Source organism: Emys orbicularis, chromosome 20 (genome assembly GCF_028017835.1).
Source record: "Emys orbicularis isolate rEmyOrb1 chromosome 20, rEmyOrb1.hap1, whole genome shotgun sequence".
NCBI lineage: Eukaryota > Metazoa > Chordata > Testudines > Emydidae > Emys > Emys orbicularis.
Genome location: NC_088702.1, coordinates 10,670,312 through 10,692,591, shown reverse-complemented (window position 1 = coordinate 10,692,591; position 22,280 = coordinate 10,670,312). Strand labels below are relative to the sequence as shown.

Sequence of the window (22,280 nt, the reverse complement as noted above, 5' to 3'; positions counted from 1 at the left end):
ACATGCCAATGTACCCTATAGGTATGCCAAGAGACATGTCCTCCGTGGGCAGGCTGGCTTAACCCTTTTACTTACACATCTAGTGCTGCATCTCCCCACCCTGGTAGCATAGATGTAGTGTGTCCCACACCTCCCAGCACAGGGGGCCCCACAGGATGTGGTATGTCCAGTACCCCCAGCACAGGGGTCCCCAGGGGACATGGTTAGGGTTAACACCGTGGTGTGTCCCCTGCCCCCCCAGCACAGGCGTCCCCCCAGGGGATGTGGTATATCCCGTGCCCCCAGCACAGGTGCCCCCCTCGCATGTCTCAGACTGGGGGGGGCTTGTGACGATAATCGGGTGCCAAAGCTCCCTTGAACAGCAGCAGCCGGAGCCTCGGCGATCCTACTGTAACTTTCCCTGTTAGTGCTACTGTCTCTTTAAGGGTGGGGGGGGGGACGCCTCTCTGCCTCCATGGCGACGGGATGTGTCATTAGAGCAGGACGGTGACGCACGCGCAGACTGGGCCTAGAAGCAGAAGGCTGCGGATGGCAGCGCATGCGCCATGAGTCGACCGAAGTAACTTGTAGCCGGGCAGCGGGGACAGAAACAAAGATGGCGGCTTCTGGTGCGGGAGTTGTTGCTATGGCGTCCTGCAGGAGGTAGGGTCCGACCCACCTCCCAGGGCCTCGGAGGGGGTGGGCACCCTCCATGGTATGTGGTGTTAGGGGGGTTTCCTCGGGCTATAGGGATGGGGGTGAGGTATATAGGGGGGCTGTATATGGGGGTTACTCTCTTGGGGCTGGGGCCTGCATATAGGGTGTAATGTATATATGGGAGTTACTCTATAGGGGGTTGGGGCCTGCATATAGGGGATAATGTATGTATGGGAGGCTGTATACAGGGGGTTACTCTATAGGGGGTTGGGGCCTGCATATAGGGGATAATGTGTATATATAGGGGGCTGTATATAGGGGATTGAGGTTTGGGGCCTCCATATGGGGGTGTAATATATATATATATGGGGGCTGTATATAGGGGTGATTGCTCTCTCTCTAGGGGTTGTGGGATGATGGATAGATGCCTCTGCATAGGGTTATGGAATGGTGTATAGGGGGCTGGGGCTGTAGGGGGTCTCTAGGGAGCTGGAGGTCACATAGAGTAGATGTGGTTTGGGGGGCAGGGTGAGGGAAGGCTGGAATGATCAGTAACTGGGCTCTGCACAAGGACACTGCCCTGCCACTTGTACTTGAGTTCTCTCCCTTCAGGCAAGGGGCAGGCTGGCTGGCTGGCAGCAAGGGGTGTGTGAACTGGGTAGGATGAGGAATGACGGAGGTGAGCGTGGCTGGTGGGGGAACATCACAGAAAGTTTTGAAAATAAATGTTCTTTATTTGAGTGAGCCATACAGAGATTGCCTCAGGAGATGAAAAGTCCTTGCTGTCTGGGAAATGAAAAGTCTTTGCTGTCTGGCGCTGTCCGTGGAAGTGCGGCCTGAAGAGACTACTGGTCCCAGCCAGCCATGCAGCACGGCTGCTTAGCTTGAGAGGGAGCACTGCATGCTGGGATCTGTAGTCGCTGTGGGCAGCACCTCTATGTATAAGATGGAAGGCGGATGCAGCTTTCTCCATTTTATACAAATTTTGGGCAGCCCTTGGGCTCCTGGCAACTTGACCAATGCCATGCTCAGATGGGCAGAGTCTGCGCACTGCGCCATCCTACTTGCAAGGGGAAGTGTCATATGACTTGGCTTTGACTGGCCAGCTGCTCTGAAGCCCTGGCCTGGTGTCCCAGTTCATGGCATTCCCCTGTGCTTTCCCTTTCTGAAATGCCACATACTCTGTCTTGAGGCCATTGAGCAGTAGCAGGGGCCTGTGCTGGTTTTTCTGAAGCAAATCGCAAACGAATCGTGCTCCTCTTGTCTCAATATGTATTGCGGAGATTTGCTATTGTGACACGTTTGTGGCTTCCCAATTGCCATTATGCTGGACCGGTAGGAACTTCATGATGACATCAGGGATAGAAAAAACACTGATCCTCCTGCTCCAAAAGCATAGACCTCTGTTATTTGAGTTAAAAGGGAATCCCCATTAGCTTTTGTGAATATCGGGCCTATGACACACAGCTGAGTAAGTCTGATTCCATGCAGAAGATGGCAGCATTGTGCATACACATTAGCCAGTTACCGACAGTGTACAGAATTGTGCCGATGGACCCTAATTAAGGCTTCTAGCTCTCTTTGATCCTATATGCCAAATATTGGCTGGCTTCATTGTGTGGGGTCTGTGCCCTCTCCACTGTTCTGTGCCGGATGCCAGAAGGCAGGAATGGCCAGTGCTCCTGTTCTAGAGCGCGGGGGTGGGGAATCAGTCAGTTTCTTTGCCAGATATGAGCACTGCTTCTGGTTATGAGCTCTGCACTGGCAAAGCCCAGCCCCTGCCAGAGGCGGTTGGTGGGAGTAACTGGCAACCCACATCCTGACTAGAGGCTCAGTGACTCACCCTAATCACCTCTGTAGTTCAGCGAACAATGAGAGCCTCACTCGCCCAAATCCCTCAGCTCAGTTGAGTGAGAGGTGAGGGGGTTTGACAGTAGCACCGTATGGGGAAAAGTCCGAATGGAGAGCAAACTGGGACCGCTGACGGGCCTTAGCCATGCCATGGAGAGACCCCTGCGGGAGAGGAGTCTGGTCACCAGGGCCCGTTCAGCCCTTGGCCTCTCTGTCAGACTGACACAAGGCACCCATTGATCCCCATGTGGTGCAGGCTCCTGCTCAGTAATTGCAGCAAGATCAGTGGCTCCTTCTGCACAGACCACCTAGCTGCAGTTAGCGGCAAGGCCTCAGAGGGTATGTCAGTACTGTGATTAGACACGCATGGCTGGCCCGTGCCAGCTGACTTGAGCTCACAGGGCTCGGGCTAAGAGCTTGTTAACTGCGGTGTAGATGTTTGGGCTTGGGCTGCAGCCTCAGCTCTGGGTCCCTCTCACCTCGCAGGGTCCTAGAGCCAGGGCTCCAGCCCGAGCCTGAACATCTACACTGCAATTAAACCGCACCTTAGCCTGAGTCAGCTGGCACAGGCCGGCCGGGGGTTTTCACTGCAGCGTCGACATACCCTTAGTTACACCTGCCTGGCGCTTGGTGGTCTTGGCTGGAAGGCACCAGAGCCCATTAACTCTCTCCCTTGAAAACCTGCTGAAAGGGGAGTAAAAGGCCGTCTCAGGAGACTGTCCTCGAAGCAGAGCGGAAAGGGGGGTAGATGGCGTGATGCCGCCTCTAGCTAGGCGCAGTCACTCCTGGCTCTGCTGTGTGATGGTGCTGGTGCATTGTGGGATAGGGAGAGCCTGTGCCCAGCTTTCTCTCTTCACTAGCAGCACCACCTGTTGCCCTCCTGAGGATACCGCATCATTTCCCACCCAGATGTGCAGTATCCTACTCTGGTGGGTGGAGTCCCATGGGGCCTGTCTCACTGCAGACCCTTCCTCCCTTTCCCTTGGGACATGGACCAGTTTGAGCCGCTCTGGCTCTGTTGCCTTTCAGAGGGTTTCCCAGAGATTCTGGCGGCCAGAAGTCCTGGATGAAACTGCCATAGGAGCCTGTGCGTGGATCATCCTGTCTTGTGTTCTAGGGCCTCAGCCAATGGGAATCTCCACCTGGACAGCCACCGTGGAGGGGTGTGAGCTTGGCACTGGTGGGGAAGAGACGCTCGCAGATTGTGAGAGGTATGTCTGGTTGTGCTGCCTCGGAGCCCCGGTCTCTGCAGCCCAGCATCTGTGCCTCAGCCGTGGCCAGTACCTGATGCTGCAGAGGAAGGTTTCTGCTTTCCATAATGCAGCTAGCCAGCTTCGAATTCCAGAGAATCCACCCAAGTTACACAGGGAATCGGCGCTGGAATCCAGGAGCCTGGTCTCCCATTCCCTTGCTGAACCCACTAGACCACACTGCCCTCCTGGAGCTGGGATTGGCAGCCTGGAGTCCTGCCTCCTGGTAGCTGGGCTCCATTTGAGTGACACTGGCTTTGATCCGTCGCGCTGACTCGTCTTTCTCCTGTCTCCCCAGGATTCTCCTCTTCATTGTCTCTACGATGCCCCAGGCCTCTGAACACCGGGTCAGCCGGGCTAGAGAGCAGGTCATCACATCGCAGCCCAAGGCCACCACCAAGCTCCTGAACGGACACCGGGCCGTGAACCAGGAACGTCACACCTCAGTCTCCCCTGCACTGGCCAATGGGCTCTCCATGGCTCCCAAGCTTCGCCCGCTGCCTCCCCGGCCCAGCCCGCTGGACGATCGGGGGAAGAAGCAGGAGCTTGAAAGGGGCCGTGCTTCGAAGCGCAGCGACCAGCTGCGGGGCTCGGTGCCCAGGCGAGGGCCAGTGAAGGCTGACCATGCGGTCAAGGTGCCCAACTCCCCACAGCCTGGCACCATGTCAGGCAGCGCCTCCTTCTCCCTGCCATCAGGAGTGTTGCTGGTGGAACGAGACTCTGAGCGTAGGAGAAACAACCTCGCCCGCTCCAAGTCTATCAGCATTGGGGACCTGAGCCAAGCGGGGGGGCGAGGGGAGGAGCTGAGCATGGTGCTCAGCCGCCTGGTGCTCCGGGACCGCAGCCCGTCCTGCAGCCAGAAGCTGGGCCTGGGGCCCTTGGCTCTCCAGCGGAGCTCCTCGCTCAGGAGGGTCAATGTGTCTCCTGGGCTGGATGGGAAGCCCGCAGGCACACTGCTCTCTGTCCGCACTGAGGGCTGCACCAGGACTCTCACCCCCGATCCTCAGGTCTCCGAGTACGTGCACCCCCAGGATGTCCCAGTGGCTGGGAGCCCACCCCAGGGCAAGGTACCGCCTCCAGCTCCGAGCAGGCCCAACAAGAAGGTGTCTGCTGTAATTGCTGTTTGACATCTACTGAGCGGGGCGGGTAGCACTCCGCGTTGCCATCCTCCCTGTGCTCTGCTCCCAGGCCTGCTGGGGTGGATGAGCCTCGTTACTGCAGACTGCTAGAGAGTGGCAGTACCTGGCCTGATGTCTGGGGGCTCCAATCTGGGGCTTCCTCAAGGGGGAGGGGGGCTTTCTCCCATCTTGCCCCAGCCCTTACTTTCCATGGTGGAGTCTAGGCCAAAGGCTCCCCCTTGAGCCCTGGTGCTCTGTGGTTTTGCCCCAAGCTGCCCCCAGCCTCCTCGTTCCATGAGAACCCAGCACCTTGTGGGTGGGATCCTGGGAAAATGAACTTGTGGTCGCTGTGATTCCGGCTTCAACCTGCTGAGCAGGCAAGTGGAAAGCCAGCGCCACCATGGACTCTCCCGGTCTGCCTGTCCAGTTGAGCACTCTGCCTCCCATAGAGCTAGCGACAGAGTTGCTGCTGTCAGAACGACGCTGCCAGGAGGCAGAATAGCCGGGTGTGCTGGGTTGGCGGGAGGGTGATATGCCTCAGCAACGTTGGCAGCTGGGACTTCGAGGTGGAGTGATTTTTCGAGTCCCTTGTCTGGCTGTGCTTCTCCCAGGAGCATCCTTCCACCACACCATGCTTTCAGCATCCTCCTATCTGCCCTCATACACGTGCAAGCCTGTGGGGACTGGGCTGCATCAGCATTTAGTCGCCGGGCCTGCAGGAAGTCTGGGGGGGTCTCTGGCTCTGCTGAGCAGGCGCATGGCATGCCAGCAAGCAAGCAGTCCCAGCGTGGATGATATCCCTATGGGCCCTGACTTGCCTCGCAGCAGCGACTTTGGCTGCTCCAGGAACTGCATCCAGCGCTCCATCGGCTGGGGGGCCCTCGGGGTGGGAGGGGCAGAGAACCAGCTCGTGGTTTCAGTGAAGACATCTAGCTAGTGGGATTGCGTGTGAAGTTAACAGATGCCCCGACAATTGTTGGATTGCTCATCCAGGAGACTCTGGGATGTGTGATGGGGGGGCGGTGAGTGATGTGCAAAACCACAGAGGTCAGCAATGGCCCCTCAATCTCTCTGGAGATTGATACTGCAGGAGTATCCCCTACAACAGATCTGATGTCCAAGGCTCTGCCCCAGGTGATCAAAGTGGCCGAAACTGTCCAAATACTCACTCAAATCTTGAGCTACCAGCTTTGGGATTCCCCCATAGCCTGACCCAGACCTTCCCCTCAGCCCCTGCCTGCAGCTCCTCATCTTCCCTAGCAAAAGAACCTCCCAGGTGTGTCCACCAAGCACTGGCTGGAAGTGTAATCAGTTCCTTCTAGGAAATCTCTTATGTAATCTGTCTGAGCACAGGCATGGGGCTGACCACTAGGCATGGCCTGTCGCCCCGGGCAGGGCTAGCTGGCTGTGCAGAAGCTTGGCATGTGCCCACCTAGCAATCCAGTGCACTATGGCAGCCCTGAGACAGGTCAGCCCGGGATAGCTGGTTTCTCCCCTACCCCCATCCCTTCTAGGAGTGTGCTGTGCCTGCTGCATGGTCGGTGAGTGTTTGGTTGTATTTTCCTTCTCTGTTCCATGGTTCTTCAAACACCCATTGTCCCCAAAGTAGCTCTCCTTGCTAATTAATCCCACAGAGATGAGCCTCGAGCAGGGCCCGGAATAGCCAGGGGAAATCGGATCAGCTAATGAGCTGATGGTTTATAGAGGCAGAGGGAGGGCCCTGTGGTCCCTTCAGTTGGTGCCGCAAGGCAAGCTCAGCGCTCCGGCTGCCCGCTCCTCCGTGCGGCAGGAGCCATGCCAGGCCTGCAGGGAGCCACCCTGGTGGAGCTGCCTCGAAAGCTGCACCGCACGTTGGCCACCAAACGAGAGCTGCAGGGCAAGGGGGCGGATATCTCAGAGTCGGTGGTGCACACGGCGGTGATGGGGCTGCTGCTGATGACCAGTGAGGTAATGCACCATGCTCTTCCTTCTGCTGGCTGTAGGCAGTGGGACACCTCCAGCCTCTGGGGGCCATGAGCTGGCTGTGTGCATGTGTGTGTGGAGGGAATGGGTTGGCCTGGCTGTATCTATGGATGGGCTGGCCATGTGTGGCCATCCTCCTGGGGAGACATGAGGTAGAGATCAACCTATTTACAGTATTACGGCACGGACTCTTCCTGCTCATGCTTTGCAGTCCCTTTCCCAGGTGTTCATCCCATCTCTCTCTCATCTTCTCAGACACACCACACCCTCCTCCTGGGCTCTGGGCACATTGGACTCCGCAATCTTGGCAACACGGTAAGCACCCGGCGTTCAGTGCTGGGGAACCCTGGGCAGCGGGACACCACCCCACACACACACAGACGCTGGGGGGCAGGATGTCCCCTGTAGAAGGCTTTTTGAAAAGCCATTAGCCTGTGTTTGATGGTGTCAAAAATATCAGTTGGTGCCTGGGAAAGTGTTTGACATGCAGAGGGGCTGGAATTGGGAAGACTCGAGGTAGCACGTCCTCCCCGCATTGCACCCCCCTCTGCTGTGCCCAGTTCAGGCCTGTTTCTCCCTGTGCAGCCCTCACCATTGTTCACACCAGGGCAAGATGAGCACTGCACCATGGTGTTTCACACCCGCTTTGTACTCGAGTCAGTGACGCAAAGTGCAGAGAATGGAGACCTGGGCTGCCTGGTTTCTACATGACTGGGGCCATGATTCCCCGATGTGCTATGTGGGGGTGCCCCTTCCCTTGGGGGTGCCCCACCAAGGAGATCTGAGGTCGCTGAGTGCTGTAGTTTCTCACATGAGTCTAATGTCATCATGGTCTATGTAACCTCCCCCAGTCGTCCTTTCCTCGGTGTTCCCAGGTCTGTCCCTTCCCTGATGCGATGAGCACCCTTGGAATACTGCTCACCGGCCACTGTTCTCCCACTGCCGCCATCTGAGCCAGCGCCTGCCTGCCTGCTTTAATCCTGGTGGGATTGGGAGTGCAGCAGCCTTTCCCCAGCAGTGCAGATGGGCTCCCGGAGCCCTTGGGCTGGGACAGGCGGATGGGGGCGGTGATCAGGGGCTGTGCCTGTTACTGCCAGCAGTGTGGTGGGCCAGAGCCTGCACATGCCGATACAAAGACCCCGTTGAGTCCAATCAAAGGGCTGTGCCTGTGTTGCATGGAGGAGCCAGCAGTTGTGCTGTGAGTGGAGCTGACTCACCTGCAGCCACCTTTCCCACCCAGCTGTGGTTCCCCTTGCACCCCCTGGGCTTGTTGCCTCTGCGCTGTTCCCTGCAGCCCCGGCGCTGGAGGGCACTAAACCATCCCAGGCTGCTCTGGGGGCTTTCTGGCCCTCTGCCCAAACCCTGCTGTGTCTAGCACCGTGTCACTGCTGTGTCTCAGAGGCCCTGTGCTGCTGATGGAGATTCTCCTGTAGCCCAGGTGGCAGGGGTTTGGCTGAGCCGAGTTCTGCCTGTGTTGTGTGAGAGGCTCCAAGAGACCCTGGTGCAGCAATGAGTAGCAGCAGCTTGAGTCTAGCTGGGGAGGTGGTTGAGCAGCTGCACATGGCCAGTGACTGTCTTCCTGGTGGTGTTGGGGGGTTTGATCTCTAGGGACCCTCCTCCCCATCACCAGCATTGATCCGCTTCACTGCGGGTGGCCCCCTCCTTTGGGAGCCCATTGGTGCCCCTGCTACATCTGCTGCCAGCCAGCCCGGTCTCTGCACAGTGGCAAGAGATCTGTGGCTTCAAGAGCACCCTCTTGTGGCTGTCAGGATGGCCGGGTTTGGAGGGGGATGCTTGGAGCAGAGCTTGGCAGGGTGAGCTGGCTGAGAGGGGTAACGGTGGGTCCCAGTGCCCACGTGCCTGCACTCTGTGGGCTCGCCGCTCTCCATGGCGCCTGTCCAGTAGGAACTACAGCCCCTCCTGGGCTGGCCAATCCCAGCTGGCCAGGTGCTGCATGCAGACAGCTGGGGGAGCCAGTGCCTGGGGCGTGGGGCCCATTGTGACTGCCTACCTGTGCCCCTGCAGTGCTTCATGAACGCTGTGCTCCAGTGCCTGAGCAGCACCAAGCCTCTGCGTGACTACTGCCTGCGCAAGGAGTTCCTCCAGGAGCAGCCCGGCGCCTCGCGGGCCCAGCAGGAGCTCACGGAAGGTAGGTGAGCCGGCCGGACGCCTCCCTGCTGCTCCCCAGCCCTGCGCTCACACAGCTGGCTCGCTGCCCAGGAGCTCCCTGGGGCCTGGGTCTGGCTGCCGTGGGAGCTAATCCCCGCGCCAGTGACCAGGGTTATGTAAGCACCCTGCTGAAGTGAGGCCAGCTGGAAAGTTGGTTACATAAGCAGCAGGGCCGAATTCCCTGCTGTGGCAGTAGTGATACTGTGCCCAGCATGGGAGCGGGGTGGGCACAGGCGTATGGAGGATGGGCCCTGAGTGCTGAGTGTGTCCGTATCGCTCTGGGCACCGCAGGGCAAGGGCAAGGCTGGAGGGCCGTCACGAAGCATGGGGGAGAGATCTTGGTGGCAGAGTCAGGAATAGGATCCAGGCATCCTGACTCCTCCTGGGCTCCGCTCACTGTCCTACGCTCCCTTTGACCCCATCTAGCTGTTCCTTCACCCCTCCCTGTCCCCCAGTCTGTGCCACATGCAGGGGTTTGGGAGCAGCAATACCCTGTGGGTCTGGGGATATTTCCTGCTTCCCCCTCTCCCCCTGCCCCCAGGGCTGCTCCAGCACGGTCCAGTTGGAGATTGGCCCCTCCCCAGAGGCAGGGAATCCCGCTCCCCCGCCCCATGGCTGCCATGCCAGCTGGGGTGAGTGAGCTGGCTGTGGGGCGGTGCAGGTGGGGTAACGTGGCTGGTGGCTTGTCTCCCCTCAGCATTTGCAGATGTCATCAATTCCCTGTGGCACCCAGACTCCACCGAAGCTGTGAACCCCGGGCGCTTCAAAGCCGTCTTTCAGAAATACGTCCCGTCCTTCACTGGTTACAGGTGAGAAGGCTCCATGTGTGCCCTGGACCCCTTCTCCCACAGCCATGGGGAGGTGCCGTCCTAGAGCACCATGGGAATGCAGCCACCTCTGGGCAGAGTTTAGCAGCCAGCATAGTGTGCACCTGGGAGGAACCGGTCTGGCCAGGGCTTGGGATCCCTGCGATGTCAGGTCTGTGCAGAGCAGCCAGGACCTCCTCTGGGTCCTGCCTGACAGTCCCTTCCCGCAGCGGTCTGCCAGAGCTCTGCTCCTCTGCCCTGGCAGGGTGATGTGCTGAGTGAGGGGGGGGCCAACAGCAGCAGTGCTGGGCTCAGAGCCTGGCTGCCAGAGCTGCAGGGAAAGCCCCACCGCTGATGAATCTTGAGTGTGGAGAGCTGTGGGGCCAGGGGAGGGGACCCTGAATGTGGACAGTCCTGCGTGGTAGAACTGAAGCCAGGGGAGGGACCCATTGTGTAGAGGGTCCTGGGGGGCAGGGCTGGGGGAGGGGACCAAGTGTATGGAGGGGGCTGGGGACAGGGCTGAGGCTGGGGGAGGGGACCCAGTGTGTGGAGGATGTGGGTCTGGGGTAGGGGATGCAGTGTGTGGAAGCTCTTGAAGGGTGGGGTGGGGCTGACTGGCCGTTCCTGTCTCTAGCCAGCAGGATGCCCAGGAGTTCCTGAAGTTTTTCATGGACCGGCTGCACGTGGAGATCAACAGGAAGGGGCGCAAAACTCCCAGCATCCTCTCTGATACCAAATGGCCCTCGGTGCTAGAGGACTCGGACCCCCTGAGGTGAGCAGGCCAAGCTGGTCGGGGGCTGCAACTCCCAGGGACGCAGCGAAATGTGGCTCGTGTTGTGAGCTGGTCCTTGTAGCCCTGCACTGAGGGTCTGAAAGCAGCAGGACTGCCCCTGGCAAGGACTCCGTCGCTGCCCGGCTGGGGCTGGGGGCTCAAGGGGGCGGGAACCAGGCCAGTGTCCTGACTGGGTCTGGTTAGTCTGGCCTTGGCTTAGGCCCCGGGGACAGGAGCGGCGAGAGCCCCAGGGCCAGCAGGCAGCTCTCAGTGGATTTGGGGCATAGGGTTCCCAGGCTCCCCTCCCAGCAGCTGCATTGTCACCCAGGGGGCAGGGAGCCTGCGGCGGGGGCAAGGGGGCAGGTGGGGAGGAGATTGACAATAGCACATGGTCTGCTCTCAGCCTGGGGGCTGCCTGCTCGGGGCCTGGGGCGGGGAGGACTTTGGGGAGTCTCAGCCCCGCCAGCAGGATAGGAGCCCCCAAGGCACAACCCCGCCCCTGGCTGCCTTGCAAAGGGGCTGCGGAGAGCCCAGGCTGGTGTGTGGAGGGAGCTGCCCTTGGGGTTCCTCCCTCAGCAGCCCCCCACTATTGTCTCCCTCCTAGTGATGACGAACGAGCCAACCAGATGTGGAAGCGCTACCTGGAGAGAGAGGACAGCAAGATAGTGGGTGAGCACAACTGCCCTGTCTGGCCCCAGGGCTGGGGGCTCTGATGGGCATATGGCCTCCCCTCCCCCATAGGCAGCACCTGACTCTTGCCTTTGGGGAGGCTGGGAGCGAGTGTCCAAAGTTCCCTAGAAGTGGGGGAGGGGTACTGCTGCTGGGTCTGTGGCCCCGGCTTCTGCTCCGCCCCAGGCCCCGTCTGCGCTCCACCCGGAGGCCCAACTCCCACTCTGCCTCTTCCCTCCCCCACTCGGACGCTTCCCCCCAGACCCGCCCATCCCCTACTGCTTGCTCCTCTCCTCCCCCTCTGCCTGCCCTTTGCGCCTGTCTGCTCCCTCCCCTGGAGAGGTGGGAGAGGGGGCTGGGGAAAGATGCGAAGCGAGGGCAAGGTGGGGCGGGGGGGGGGGGGAAGAGGCACAGTGCCGGGGAGGCCACAGGGGAAGAGGCCCAGCGAGGCCTCGGGGTGGAGTGCGGGTGGCCCTCCCACTTCTCAGAGCTTCTGCTTTTTTCCCCGCTGCCCATGCCCTCCCCCCACCCAATCCCTCTGGGCCTGCGGCTGGGGGCTCTGATGGAAGTGTAGGCTCCACTCCCACCCCTCTATCCCTTCCACCCAGTCCCTCTGCGCCTGCGGCTGGGGGCTCTGATGGAGGTATGGCTCCATGCCCCACGCCCCCTCTGGGCCCGCTGCTTGGGGCTCTGATGGAGGTATGGCTCCATGCCCACCCCCTTCCTTGGGCCCACTGCTGGGGGCTGAGCCAGAGAAGAGCCCTGACTGGGACAGGCAGACTCTGCCAGGACTGTGTCTCCCTCCAGCCCCTTATGCCAGGGCTCTAAGTGCACAGCATCCTGCCCCTCCCTGGAGCAGGGTGATGGGCAGGGGAAGGCTGGGTCTAACCAAGCCAGTAGACGTGCCCCAGATGGGTGCAAACTCTGGAGTGTTGCCCCTTTCCCAGGTGGCATGGGCAGGATCCAAGCCCCTGGGGGGAGGGGAGAGGCACACACGTCCCCTCTCCCATCTCTAGCACAGTCTGGCGTGGAGCAGCCACTGGTGACGGAGCCTGGCTGGGGCACTGGACAGTGCTCCGGCCACTGCCACCCAGCAGCTCATCTGGCATCGGCTGGGTCTGGGCCCCTGGGTACGGCGGTGCTGGGGCTACCCTCTGGGCACCGGCGCTCACATCTACCTTGGAGCGAGGGGAGGAGCCGCGTGTCCCCTTGGCTCCTGTCATGGGCATGCTCGGTCCCAGGCCAAGCTGGGCTGGCAGCGGGCACTGAGCAGGGGACGCGGGGTGGGGGAGACACGTGCTCACCCCGTCCCGTCTCCCTCCCAGATCTCTTTGTCGGCCAGTTGAAAAGCTGCCTCAAGTGTCAGGCCTGTGGCTACCGCTCCACCACCTTCGAAGTCTTCTGTGACCTCTCTCTCCCCATCCCAAAGGTAGGGGCTGTGGGGGCTGGGCCAGCCCATCCTGGCTGGGGTGCACTGGGAGAGACCCGCTGCCCCCTCTGTTCTGGTTCATCCTCTCGTCGGCAGCTGGATGCATGAGCGTCTGGTAAACCAGCTGTTGGGGGAGGCTAGCTCCCGGCTCCTTCCCTTCTGCCCAAGGCCCTGCTCCTCACCCTCCCCTTTCCCTGCTCCACCTGCAGGAGCCCAGAGCACCCTCACCCTGGCCTCCCAGCCCTGGGCTGCCCAAGTGCCCCCAGACCCAGAGCTCTGGGCGGACCCCAGCCCCCTGGGCGGCGCAGTCCCAGCCCCTTGAGCGTCAGGTGGCTCGGCCCCGGCCCCAGCCCCGGAGTGCCGAGTAGCGCGGTCCCAGCCCCAGCGCCAGCCGCCCCAAGTCCCAGCGGCCTGCCCCAGCCACAGTCAGCCTGGGCTACGGGAGAGCGGGAAGGAACTGCAGGAAGGGACCTGGGGGCAGAGCATGGGCGGGGCCACGCCAGGCTAATTGGGGAGGCACAGCCTCCACTGACCTATGATACCTGCCGCCCATGGCTGGATGCCATAGCACGACCCTGGCCTGGGGACTGTGCGGGGGGCATGCTTCCTCCCAGCCCAGCGAGGGTTGTGCATGTGCCCACTCCCCTGCTGCAGCCTCCCTGCGCCCTGGCACACCTGCTGCCCCTCCTTGCTCCTGGAGCAGCACAGGGCTGCCCCCTCTTTGCCCATCAGAGTGACGAGCTGAGCCAGCCTCGCGCAGACAGTGCCCTGCGGGGGCTGAGCCCCCTCTCTGGTCTGTCTGCTCCCTCCCCTGTCAGGGCTGAGCCTGCCCCCCTGCCTTGACTCCGCACACCCCTCCTTGTCAGGGCTGAGCCCCCTCTCTGGTCTGTCCCTCCCCTCGAGGGCTGAGCCCCCCCTGCCTTGACTCCGCACACCCCTCCCTGTCAGGGCTGAGCCCCCTCTCTGGTCTGTCCCTCCCCTCGAGGGCTGAGCCCCCCCTGCCCTGACTCCGCACGCCCCTCCCTGTCAGGGCTGAGCCCCCGCCCCTGCTCTGACCCCGTGTGCCCCTCCCCTGCTCTCCCTTGCAGAAAGGCTTTGCCGGTGGGAAGGTCTCTCTCCTCGACTGCTTCAGCCTTTTCACCAAGGAGGAGGAGCTGGATTCCGAGAACGCCCCGGTAAGGGAAGGGCCAGAGGTCCCACCCCGTTGGGTGTGTAGGGAGGGGCCCTTGCCCCACTGTGCTTGGGAGGCCTTAACCTCTCCATCCCACAGGGCTGCGAGGAACATCCCATATGGGGCGGGGCACTAGGAGCTGGGCCAGGTCAGGCTGCAGAGGGCTCCAGCATCACTACCGCCTCTGTAGGGCAGTAACTGGTGCAGCACCAGCTGGGGTGCTTGGAGGCCGAGATCCAGGCACCAGGCGGAGGGGAGCGTGACTGGGAAGGGGGCGAGCAGGGAGGGACGGTAGGAGGCTGCTTGGAGCCTTGATGGAAAAGCACCAGGAGCCCGCAGCTCATGCAGGGACGTGGGAGGGCAGCTGGCACTGGAGGCTCCTGGCCCGGCTGTGCCAGCCACAGCGGGGCTGGAGCGTCCGCATAGCTTGGCCTCCCCCCCTGCACACTCTGAGCTGGGCTGTCCTGTGCCTTGGAGCAGGTCTGTGACAAGTGCCGGCAGAGGACGAGAAGCACCAAGAAACTGACCATCCAGCGCTTCCCCCGCATCCTGGTGCTGCGTATCCTGTCTGCTGTGGCCTATGGGGGGAGGGGAGGAAGGGGCCGAAGCCTTTTGCCTTTGGGTGGCCCATTCAGCCCTGGCTCGGCCCTGCTCAGCATCTGGGGATGTTGGGATTAGCTGGGGTGCGACTCCTTGGGTACTGGCTATTGCTGGCCCCATGGTCCACAGGCCTGGCCTTACCCAGCACATGCTGTTCTGCAGCCCTGCGTCTGGCTGGGCTTCCTGACAGCGTCCCAGCACTGGAGGGGTGGGGACTAGTAGTGCAGGACACAGCAAACGTGGACGTGGTAGAGCCTGGGTGGCAGATGTCTGCTCGGTGCCTGGCCGGGATCTGTGGCCCAGGTAGCTGCGGGTGTGTCCCTGGCACTGGCAGCATGCAGTGTAGAGAGGGATGTGCCGGATCCCAAGGGGCTGGGATAGCGCAAGTTCCTGCAGGCTATGAGCCATCGTCCGCGTCAGGACAAAGGCCACCCCTACCTCTTGGTCCCCTTGCCCGTTACCTCCCTTAACCCTGCTGCTCCGCTGGCCAGACCTGAACAGGTTCTCCACCACCCGGTACTCCATCAAGAAATGCTCTGTCTTCGTGGACTTCCCTCTGCAGCGACTCAACCTGAAGGAGTTTGCCAGTGAGAAGGCTGGTAGGTGTCCTGGCACCAGCCCACCTGGCATGTCCTGCGCTCTCCCCCCGAGCCAGGTCTTGCAGGGCCCTGGCTGGGGTGGGGCGCACACGGGCTCCTGACCTTGTTCTTGGGAAGGGAGACACTCGCATTGCTCGACCAGCTGCTGTAGGCATTCGTCCCAAACCACTTTGGCCGGCAGGCCCCTGGGGTGGTTCCAGTGGGGCACAGAGCAGGGCTGAAAGGGCTAACAGCCCGCAGCTAATACCCCACACCTGGCCCGTGCCCATGGCTGGTGCTATTGGCATGTGCAGTGGGCAGGGCCCTGGTGAGGAGGGAGGGACTGAAGGGAGCAGGTGGGGCCCTGGTGAGGAGGGAGGGAGAGGCCGAAGGGAATGGGGAGGGGGTGGGGCCCTGGTGAGGGGGAGGGAGGGGCTGAAGGGAGCAGGGAGCAGATGGGGCCCTTGTGAGGGGGGAGGGCCAGAAGGGAGTGGGCAGGGCTCTGGTGAGGGGGAGGGAGGGGCCCTGGTGAGGGAGGGGCTGAAGGGAGTGGGGCGGGGGGGAATGGGGGGGCCCTTGTGAGCGGGGAGGGGCAGAAGGGAGTGGGGAGCGGGTGGGGCTCTGGTGACGGGGAGGGAAGGGCTGAAGAGAATGGGGGAGAATGGGGGGGCTTGCGATGGGGGAGGGGCAGAAGGGAGTGGGCGGGGCCCTGGTGAGGGGGAGGGAGGGGTTGAAGGGAACTGAGGGGGCCGAGGAGAGGGGGAGGGAGGGGCTGAAGGGAGCGCGGGTGGAGGCAGTTCAATGAAAGTGTTTGCCATGGAGCTCTGGGGGATGGACTCCGCTGCCCAGGCCAAATCCAGCCAGTTCAGCCCCATTTCCTAGGAGCTGGGTGGGTTCTGCGGGAGCCAGCTCCCTGGGCACTGAGCATCCTCCTTAGGGCTCTGCAAACGCCCAGGGAGGGACTCCCTGCACCGCTGCTGGCAGCTCACTCTGGTTGTACCTGGACCGTGGCTCCTGCCACACGCTGGGAGTCGTGCTGAGCAGACAGGCAGCGCTCCCCACAGCACCCCCTAGAGGAGTGGAGCATCCTCCTTCCCTTTCTGGAGGTGGGGAAACTGAGGCACAGGGGACGCAGCTTACCCAAAGCTGCAGAAGAACTCTGTTGGAGCTGAGGTTAAAACCCAGATGTTCTGCTTCCCTGGCCTGTGCTCAGCTCACGCTCTTCCCAGAACCACCATCCTGGGCTGAGACTCTGGGACTGCAAGTGGGTGCAGCCGGGCATGGGGCAGAAGGGCAGTGTCAGCCAGGCTCAGAGGCGGGCAGGCTTGGCTGCCCCCAGGGCATGGCATCTTGACCCCTGCTGGCTCCGCTAGCTGGGCCTAGCTTTGCAGAAGGCCAAGGCCGATCCTGTGCTAGGGAAGGGGATGCCAGACCTTCCACCTAGAGCGAGGCTGGAACCCAGCCAGGAACCGCTCGACACACGCAGGGAGTTGGCGGGGGTGGCCTCTCTCCATGGCAGGGGCTCTGGGGGCAAGCAAGGGGGTTCACTGCCTGGAAAGGGCTCTTGGAGGGGAGGAGGAAGTGTGTCAGGGGGGTGGCTGCGTGGAGAAGGCTGTGGAGGGTAGGGATGTAAATACCGTTTTATAAGTTAACCGTTTAAACTATTAAAATGTTTTGTTTAAACGGTTAACCGATTAAGTGGCTGGGGCTGAGATAGATTTGGCCGGTGTGGCTGCTCCGGCCAGACAGCGCGGGGTTAACTGTTAAGGGGGGGGTTAACCGGTAAGACTACTACTTACTGGTTAACCGGTTAACATTTTACATCCCTGGGGGGGGGGGGGGAGTACCGGGGTGTGGCTGCATGGTGAGGGCTCTGGGGGAGTGTCGGGGGCTGTGTGGAGAAGGCTCTGGGGGAGTATGGGGGGGCTGGGGGAGTGGTCAGGACTCTGGGGTGGGGAGCTGGGGGAGTGGTGAGGGCTCTGGGGGGGTTGGGGGAGTGCCAGGGTGTGGCTGCCTGGTGAGGGCTCTGGGGGGCTGGGGGAATGCCCCAGGGGCTGCGTGGAGAAGGCTCTGGGGGAGTGCAGGGGGCTGGGGGAGTGGTGAGGGCTCTGGGGAGGGTTGGGGGAGTGCCAGGGTGTGGCTGCCTGGTGAGGGCTCTGGGGGGAGTTGGAGGAATGCCCTGGGGGCTGCGTGGAGAAGTCTCTGGGGGAGTGGTCAGGACTTGGCGGGGGGGGGGGGGGGAAGGCGGGGGAGTGGTGAGGGCTCTGGGGAGGGTTGGGGGAGTGCCGGGGTATGGCTGCCTGGTGAGAGCTCTGGGGGTGCTGGGGGAGTGCTGGGGTGTGGCTGCCTGGTGAGGGCTCTGGGGTGCTGGGGGAGTGCCGGGGTATGGCTGCCTGGTGAGGGCTCTGGGGTGCTGGGGGAGTGCCGGGGTATGGCTGCCTGGTGAGGGCTCTGGGGGGAGTTGGGGGAATGCCCTGGGGGCTGCGTGGAGAAGTCTCTGGGGGAGTGGTCAGGACTTGGGGGGGGGGGAGGCGGGGGAGTGGTGAGGGCTTTGGGGAGGGTTGGGGGAGTGCCAGGGTATGGCTGCCTGGTGGGAGTGCTGAGGGAGTGCCGGGGTGTGGCTGCCTGGTGAGGGCTCTGGGGTGCTGGGGGAGTGCTGGGGTGTGGCTGCCTGGTGAGGGCTCTGGGGTGCTGGGGGAGTGCCGGGGTGTGGCTGCCTGGTGAGGGCTCTGGGGGGGGCTGGGGGAGTGCTGGGGTGTGGCTGCCTGGTGAGGGCTCTGAGGGGGCCGGGGGAATGCCCCGGGGGCTGCGTGGAGAAGGCTCTGGGGGAGTGCGGGGGATTGGGGGAGTGGTCAGGATTCCAGGGGGGAGGGGAAGGAGCTTGGGGAGTGGTGGGGGGACTGGGGGAATGCCCCGGGGGCTGCATGCCGAGGCCTGAGCCGTTGTGTGTTGCAGGGAGCCCGGTGTATAACCTCTACGCCCTGTGCAATCACTCAGGCAGCGTGCACTATGGTCACTACACCGCCTTCTGCAGGGACCAGTCCGGCTGGCGGGTCTACAACGATTCCCGGTATGTGGGGGGCAGGATGCTCCTGCAGCCATGGCACTGGGGTGGGCGCAGGGTGAGATCCTGAATCCCCTAGAGGAGGCCAGTGGGCCTATAGCTGCGGGTCTGTGTCTGGGTGTGATACTGGGACGTGCTGCAAGGAGGGAGGGTCCAGCCCTGGTACAGTGGGGTCCTGTGCCCATTGGGCATTCCTAGGCCCTGCACCGGTGACAGGCGTTCCTGGAAGGGGCTGCCCTTCGCCTACCGGCTGGCTCCAGGGCTCCCCTCTCTCTCTCTGGTGCACTGGCTCACTAAACTGCTCTGAAAGCTGAGAACCCCCTGCCCTGGGGCAGCCAGGCCTGCTCCCTGGGCAGTGATGGCACACAGTGCTGCTGGCAGCTGCTGCTGTGTGGGAATAGAGCTTTCACTGGCACTTTGGCTTAGCCTGCAGTGCATGGCCCTGGCCCTGGGGGGGCGCCGGCGGGCTAGGCCAGGCCGGGTGCAGAGCTAACGCCATCTCCTCCCTGCAGCGTGTCCCCACTCAGCGAGAACCAGGTGCAGTCTAGCGAGGGCTATGTGCTCTTCTACGAGCTGGACGACTACCACGGGAAGAAACAATGAAGTGTTGGACCCTGGCGCCTGCGCCGCAACCCTCTTACCTCAGAGACTGAGCCCGGCTCTCGGGGATCCTCAGCCCCCCACAGGCCTGGAGGCGGTGTGGGGGATGGGCAGCCCACCTGCTCACCAGTGCCTGGAGGAAGATGAGACGCGCCGACCCGCTGGACAGGGGCAAGGGGCCTGGCCTGCCCATGCCTGGGTGTGGGAGGGAGGGGCCTGGCGTGGCCCCCACCCCTGCTGTTCTGGCACAGTGGGGGGGCTTTGTGCACACAGTGAGGCTGTAAATAAACCCCGGAGCCACCCCCCAGGCAGGAACTTTTTGTGAATAAATTTACTAAGAAAAGTGCCCAGGCTCTCTGTGGGGGGAGAAGGGCCCTGCTGGGCGCTTGGGCTCATCTCTTCCCCCACCCCCGGCTGGCCTCTAGGGTGACCAGACGTCCCGATAAAATCGGGACCGTCCTGATTTTTCGGTGTTTGTCCCGTGTCCTGACCGATCTCTGGTCGGGACGCAATTTGTCCCGATATTTCACTCCGCCGGCAGCAGTCGGCTTTTGTTGTTGTTGTTGCTCCGCCGGCAGCACTCTGCTTTTTTTTTTTTTTCTCCCCGCCGGCGGACCTGCCCCCTCCCTCCCCCCCCGGTGTCCTGATATTTTGTTCCTCTCATCTGGTCACCCTACTGGCCTCGCCTGTGTCTGCCTGGCGCCAGGACCGAGGTGGAGGTACCTGCATCTGCTGTCCTGGGCCTAGAGGCTTAGTGCCGAAGGGACGGGAGAGCTGGAGCACGCGCACCCTGCACATTACGCTGGGAAGGAAGCCCGGGCTCAGCGCACATGGCCAGCCCCAGGTGAGATCGGCCTGGCCAGCAGACGGGGCCCAGAACACAATGCCGTTGGCATGAGAAACACCGAGAGCCTGGTACAGCTGGGATATTTGCCTCTGGCTGGGATCCTGCCACCACCTGCCACAGCCAGGGCCACCCACCAGGACAGAGCTCCCCTGGGACCGTTTTCTGTCTATTTCCAGCGCTGAGATGGCTGAAGCCAGCAGCCCCAGGGGACTGATGGATCCAGACTAGCCCATGGCCAGACTATCATGCAGCCTCCCAGGCAGCTGCCCTGCCTGCGAAAGGACCATCACCGAGAGCCTGCTGTGGAGGCCATCGCCTTGAAATGGCTCTGAACCACTTGTCCGTCTCCAGGGAACTTCCCAGCTTAGAATCATAGAATATCAGGGTTGGAAGGGACCTCAGGAGATATCTAGTCCAACCCCCTGCTCAGAGCAGGACCAATCCCCAACTAAATCATCCCAGCCAGGGCTTTGTCAAGCCTGACCTTAAAAACCTCTAAGGAAGGAGATTCCACCACCTCCCTAGGTAACCCATTCCAGTGCTTCACCACCCATCTAGTGAAAAAGTTTTTCCTAATATCCAACCTAAACCTCCCTCACTGCAACTTGAGACCATTACTCCTTGTTCTGTCATCTGGTACCACTGAGAACAGTCTAGATCCATCCTCTCTGGAACCCCCTTTCAGGTAGTTGAAAGCAGCTATCAAATCCCCCCTCATTCTTCTCTTCTGCAGACTAAACAATCCCAGTTCCCTCAGCCTCTCCTCATAAGTCATGTGCTCCAGCCCCCTAATCATTTTTGTTGCCCTCCGCTGGACTCTTTCCAATTTTTCCACATCCTTCTTGTAGTGTGGGGCCCAAAACTGGACACGGTACTCCAGATGAGGCCTCATCAATGTCGAATAGAGGGGAATGATCACGTCCCTCGATCTGCTGGCAGTGCCCCTACTTATACAGCCCAAAATGCCATTAGCCTTCTTGGCAACAAGAGCACACTTGACTCATATCTAGCTTCTCATCCACTGTAACCCCTAGGTCCTTTTCTGCAGAACTGCTGCCTAGCCATTCGGGCCCTAGTCTGTAGTAGTGCATGGGATTCTTCCATCCTAAGTGCAGGACTCTGCACTTGTCCTTGTTGAACCTCATCAGGTTTCTTTTGGCCCAATCCTCTAATTTTTCTAGGTCCTTCTGTATCCTATCCCTACCCTCCAGCGTATCTACCACTCCTCCCAGTTTAGTGTCATCTGCAAACTTGCTGAGGGTGCAGTCCACACCATCCTCCAGATCATTAATGAAGATATTGAACAAAACCGGCCCCAGGACCGACCCTTGGGGCACTCTGCTTGATACCGGCTGCCAACTAGACATGGAGCCATTGATCACTACCCGTTGAGCCCGACAATCTAGCCAGCTTTCTATCCACCTTATAGTCCATTCATCCAGCCCATACTTCTTTAACTTGCCGGCAAGAATACTGTGGGAGACCGTATCGAAAGCTTTTGCTAAAGCTTGCCCTGGGGTTGAGCACTCGGCTCAGAGCCAGGGGGAGGGAGTGGGCGCAGGCCTATTTAAGTGGGGGCGGGGGAATTGCTCTGGGCCCGGGGACTGACCACTGCCAGGTGTAAGAGGGGCTCACAGGAGCACAAGGGCAGGATGGACTCTGCCCAGTCTGCACACCAACTGGGGGGAGCTCAGATGGAGGGGGTGTGTCTGAGTGTGTCCTATATTTGTGTTGTTTCCAAAGCTGTGTCACTCGAGGACTTTCAGTGTAAAGTCACGGTGGTTGGGGATAGTTCTCTGAAAACAACTGCTCAGTGAGCAGCAGCAGTCAGAAAAGCCAACAGAAAGGGAGGAACCACTAGGAAAGCGATAGATAATGACAGAAAATATCAGGATGCTATCATCTAAATCCCTGGTCTGTCCATGCCTGGAATACTGTGTGCAGATCTGGTCACCCCATCTCCTAGCAGATGCATTAGAACTGGAAAAAGTACAGCGAAGGGCAACAAAACTGATGAGGGGGAATGGAACAGTGTCCATATGAGGAGAGATTAAAAAGAGGGGGACTGGTCAGCTTGGAAAAGAGACAATGAAGAGGGGATACGATAGGTCTATACAATTATGAGTGGTGTGGAGAAAGTGACTAGAGACTTATTTACCCCTTCACATAACACAAGAACCAGGGGTCACCGAATGAAATGAATAGGCAGCAGGTTTAAAACAAACATTAGGAGGTACTTCACACAACAGTCAGCCTGTGGAACTCATTGCCAGGGGAGGGCGTGAAAGCCAATGGTATATCTGGGTTCAAAAAAGATTTAGATGAGTTCCTGGAGGCGAGGCCCATCAATGGCTATTAGCCAGGATGGGCAGGGACGCAACCCCATGGCTCTGCCTGCCAGAAGCTGGGAGTAAACGCCAGAGGCTGGATCACTTGGTAATTGCCCTGTTCCATTCATTCCCTCTGAAGCACCTGGCACTGGCCGCTGTCGGAAGACAGGATACTGGGCTGGATGGACCATTGGTCTGATCCACTATGGTCGTTATGTGGTTCAGCAGTTCCCTTGCTCAGCCTGCGTTGTCCCAGAAGGGGTTAAACTAGCAGCCAGGAGTGCCCACAGCCGGAGTGGAGGTCTGGGGGAGCATGTGAACGAGTGGGGGGCTGGGGCGCGCTTGCGCTGCTTTCAGGAGTGAGGATGGCTGTGTTCGCATCCCAAGGAAGGGTTCAGATAAGGAGTCCGGGGCTGGGAGTGCACCCC

The 22,280-nt window shown here is 60.8% G+C and overlaps 1 protein-coding gene across 1 annotated transcript; it reads left to right on the top strand.

The window, feature by feature from the left end:
- The first annotated feature begins 538 nt into the window (after positions 1 to 538).
- On the top strand, positions 539 to 18,733 carry USP21 (ubiquitin specific peptidase 21). Its single transcript, XM_065420246.1, has 13 exons — positions 539 to 642; positions 4,036 to 4,849; positions 7,073 to 7,132; positions 8,843 to 8,966; positions 9,684 to 9,795; positions 10,427 to 10,564; positions 11,169 to 11,233; positions 12,559 to 12,662; positions 13,751 to 13,837; positions 14,314 to 14,392; positions 14,925 to 15,032; positions 17,967 to 18,081; positions 18,588 to 18,733. Exons 1-13 carry the CDS (start codon positions 539 to 541, stop codon positions 18,676 to 18,678), a joined length of 2,001 nt encoding a protein of 666 aa, XP_065276318.1. The 3' UTR covers positions 18,679 to 18,733.
- The last annotated feature ends 3,547 nt before the right edge of the window (positions 18,734 to 22,280 follow it).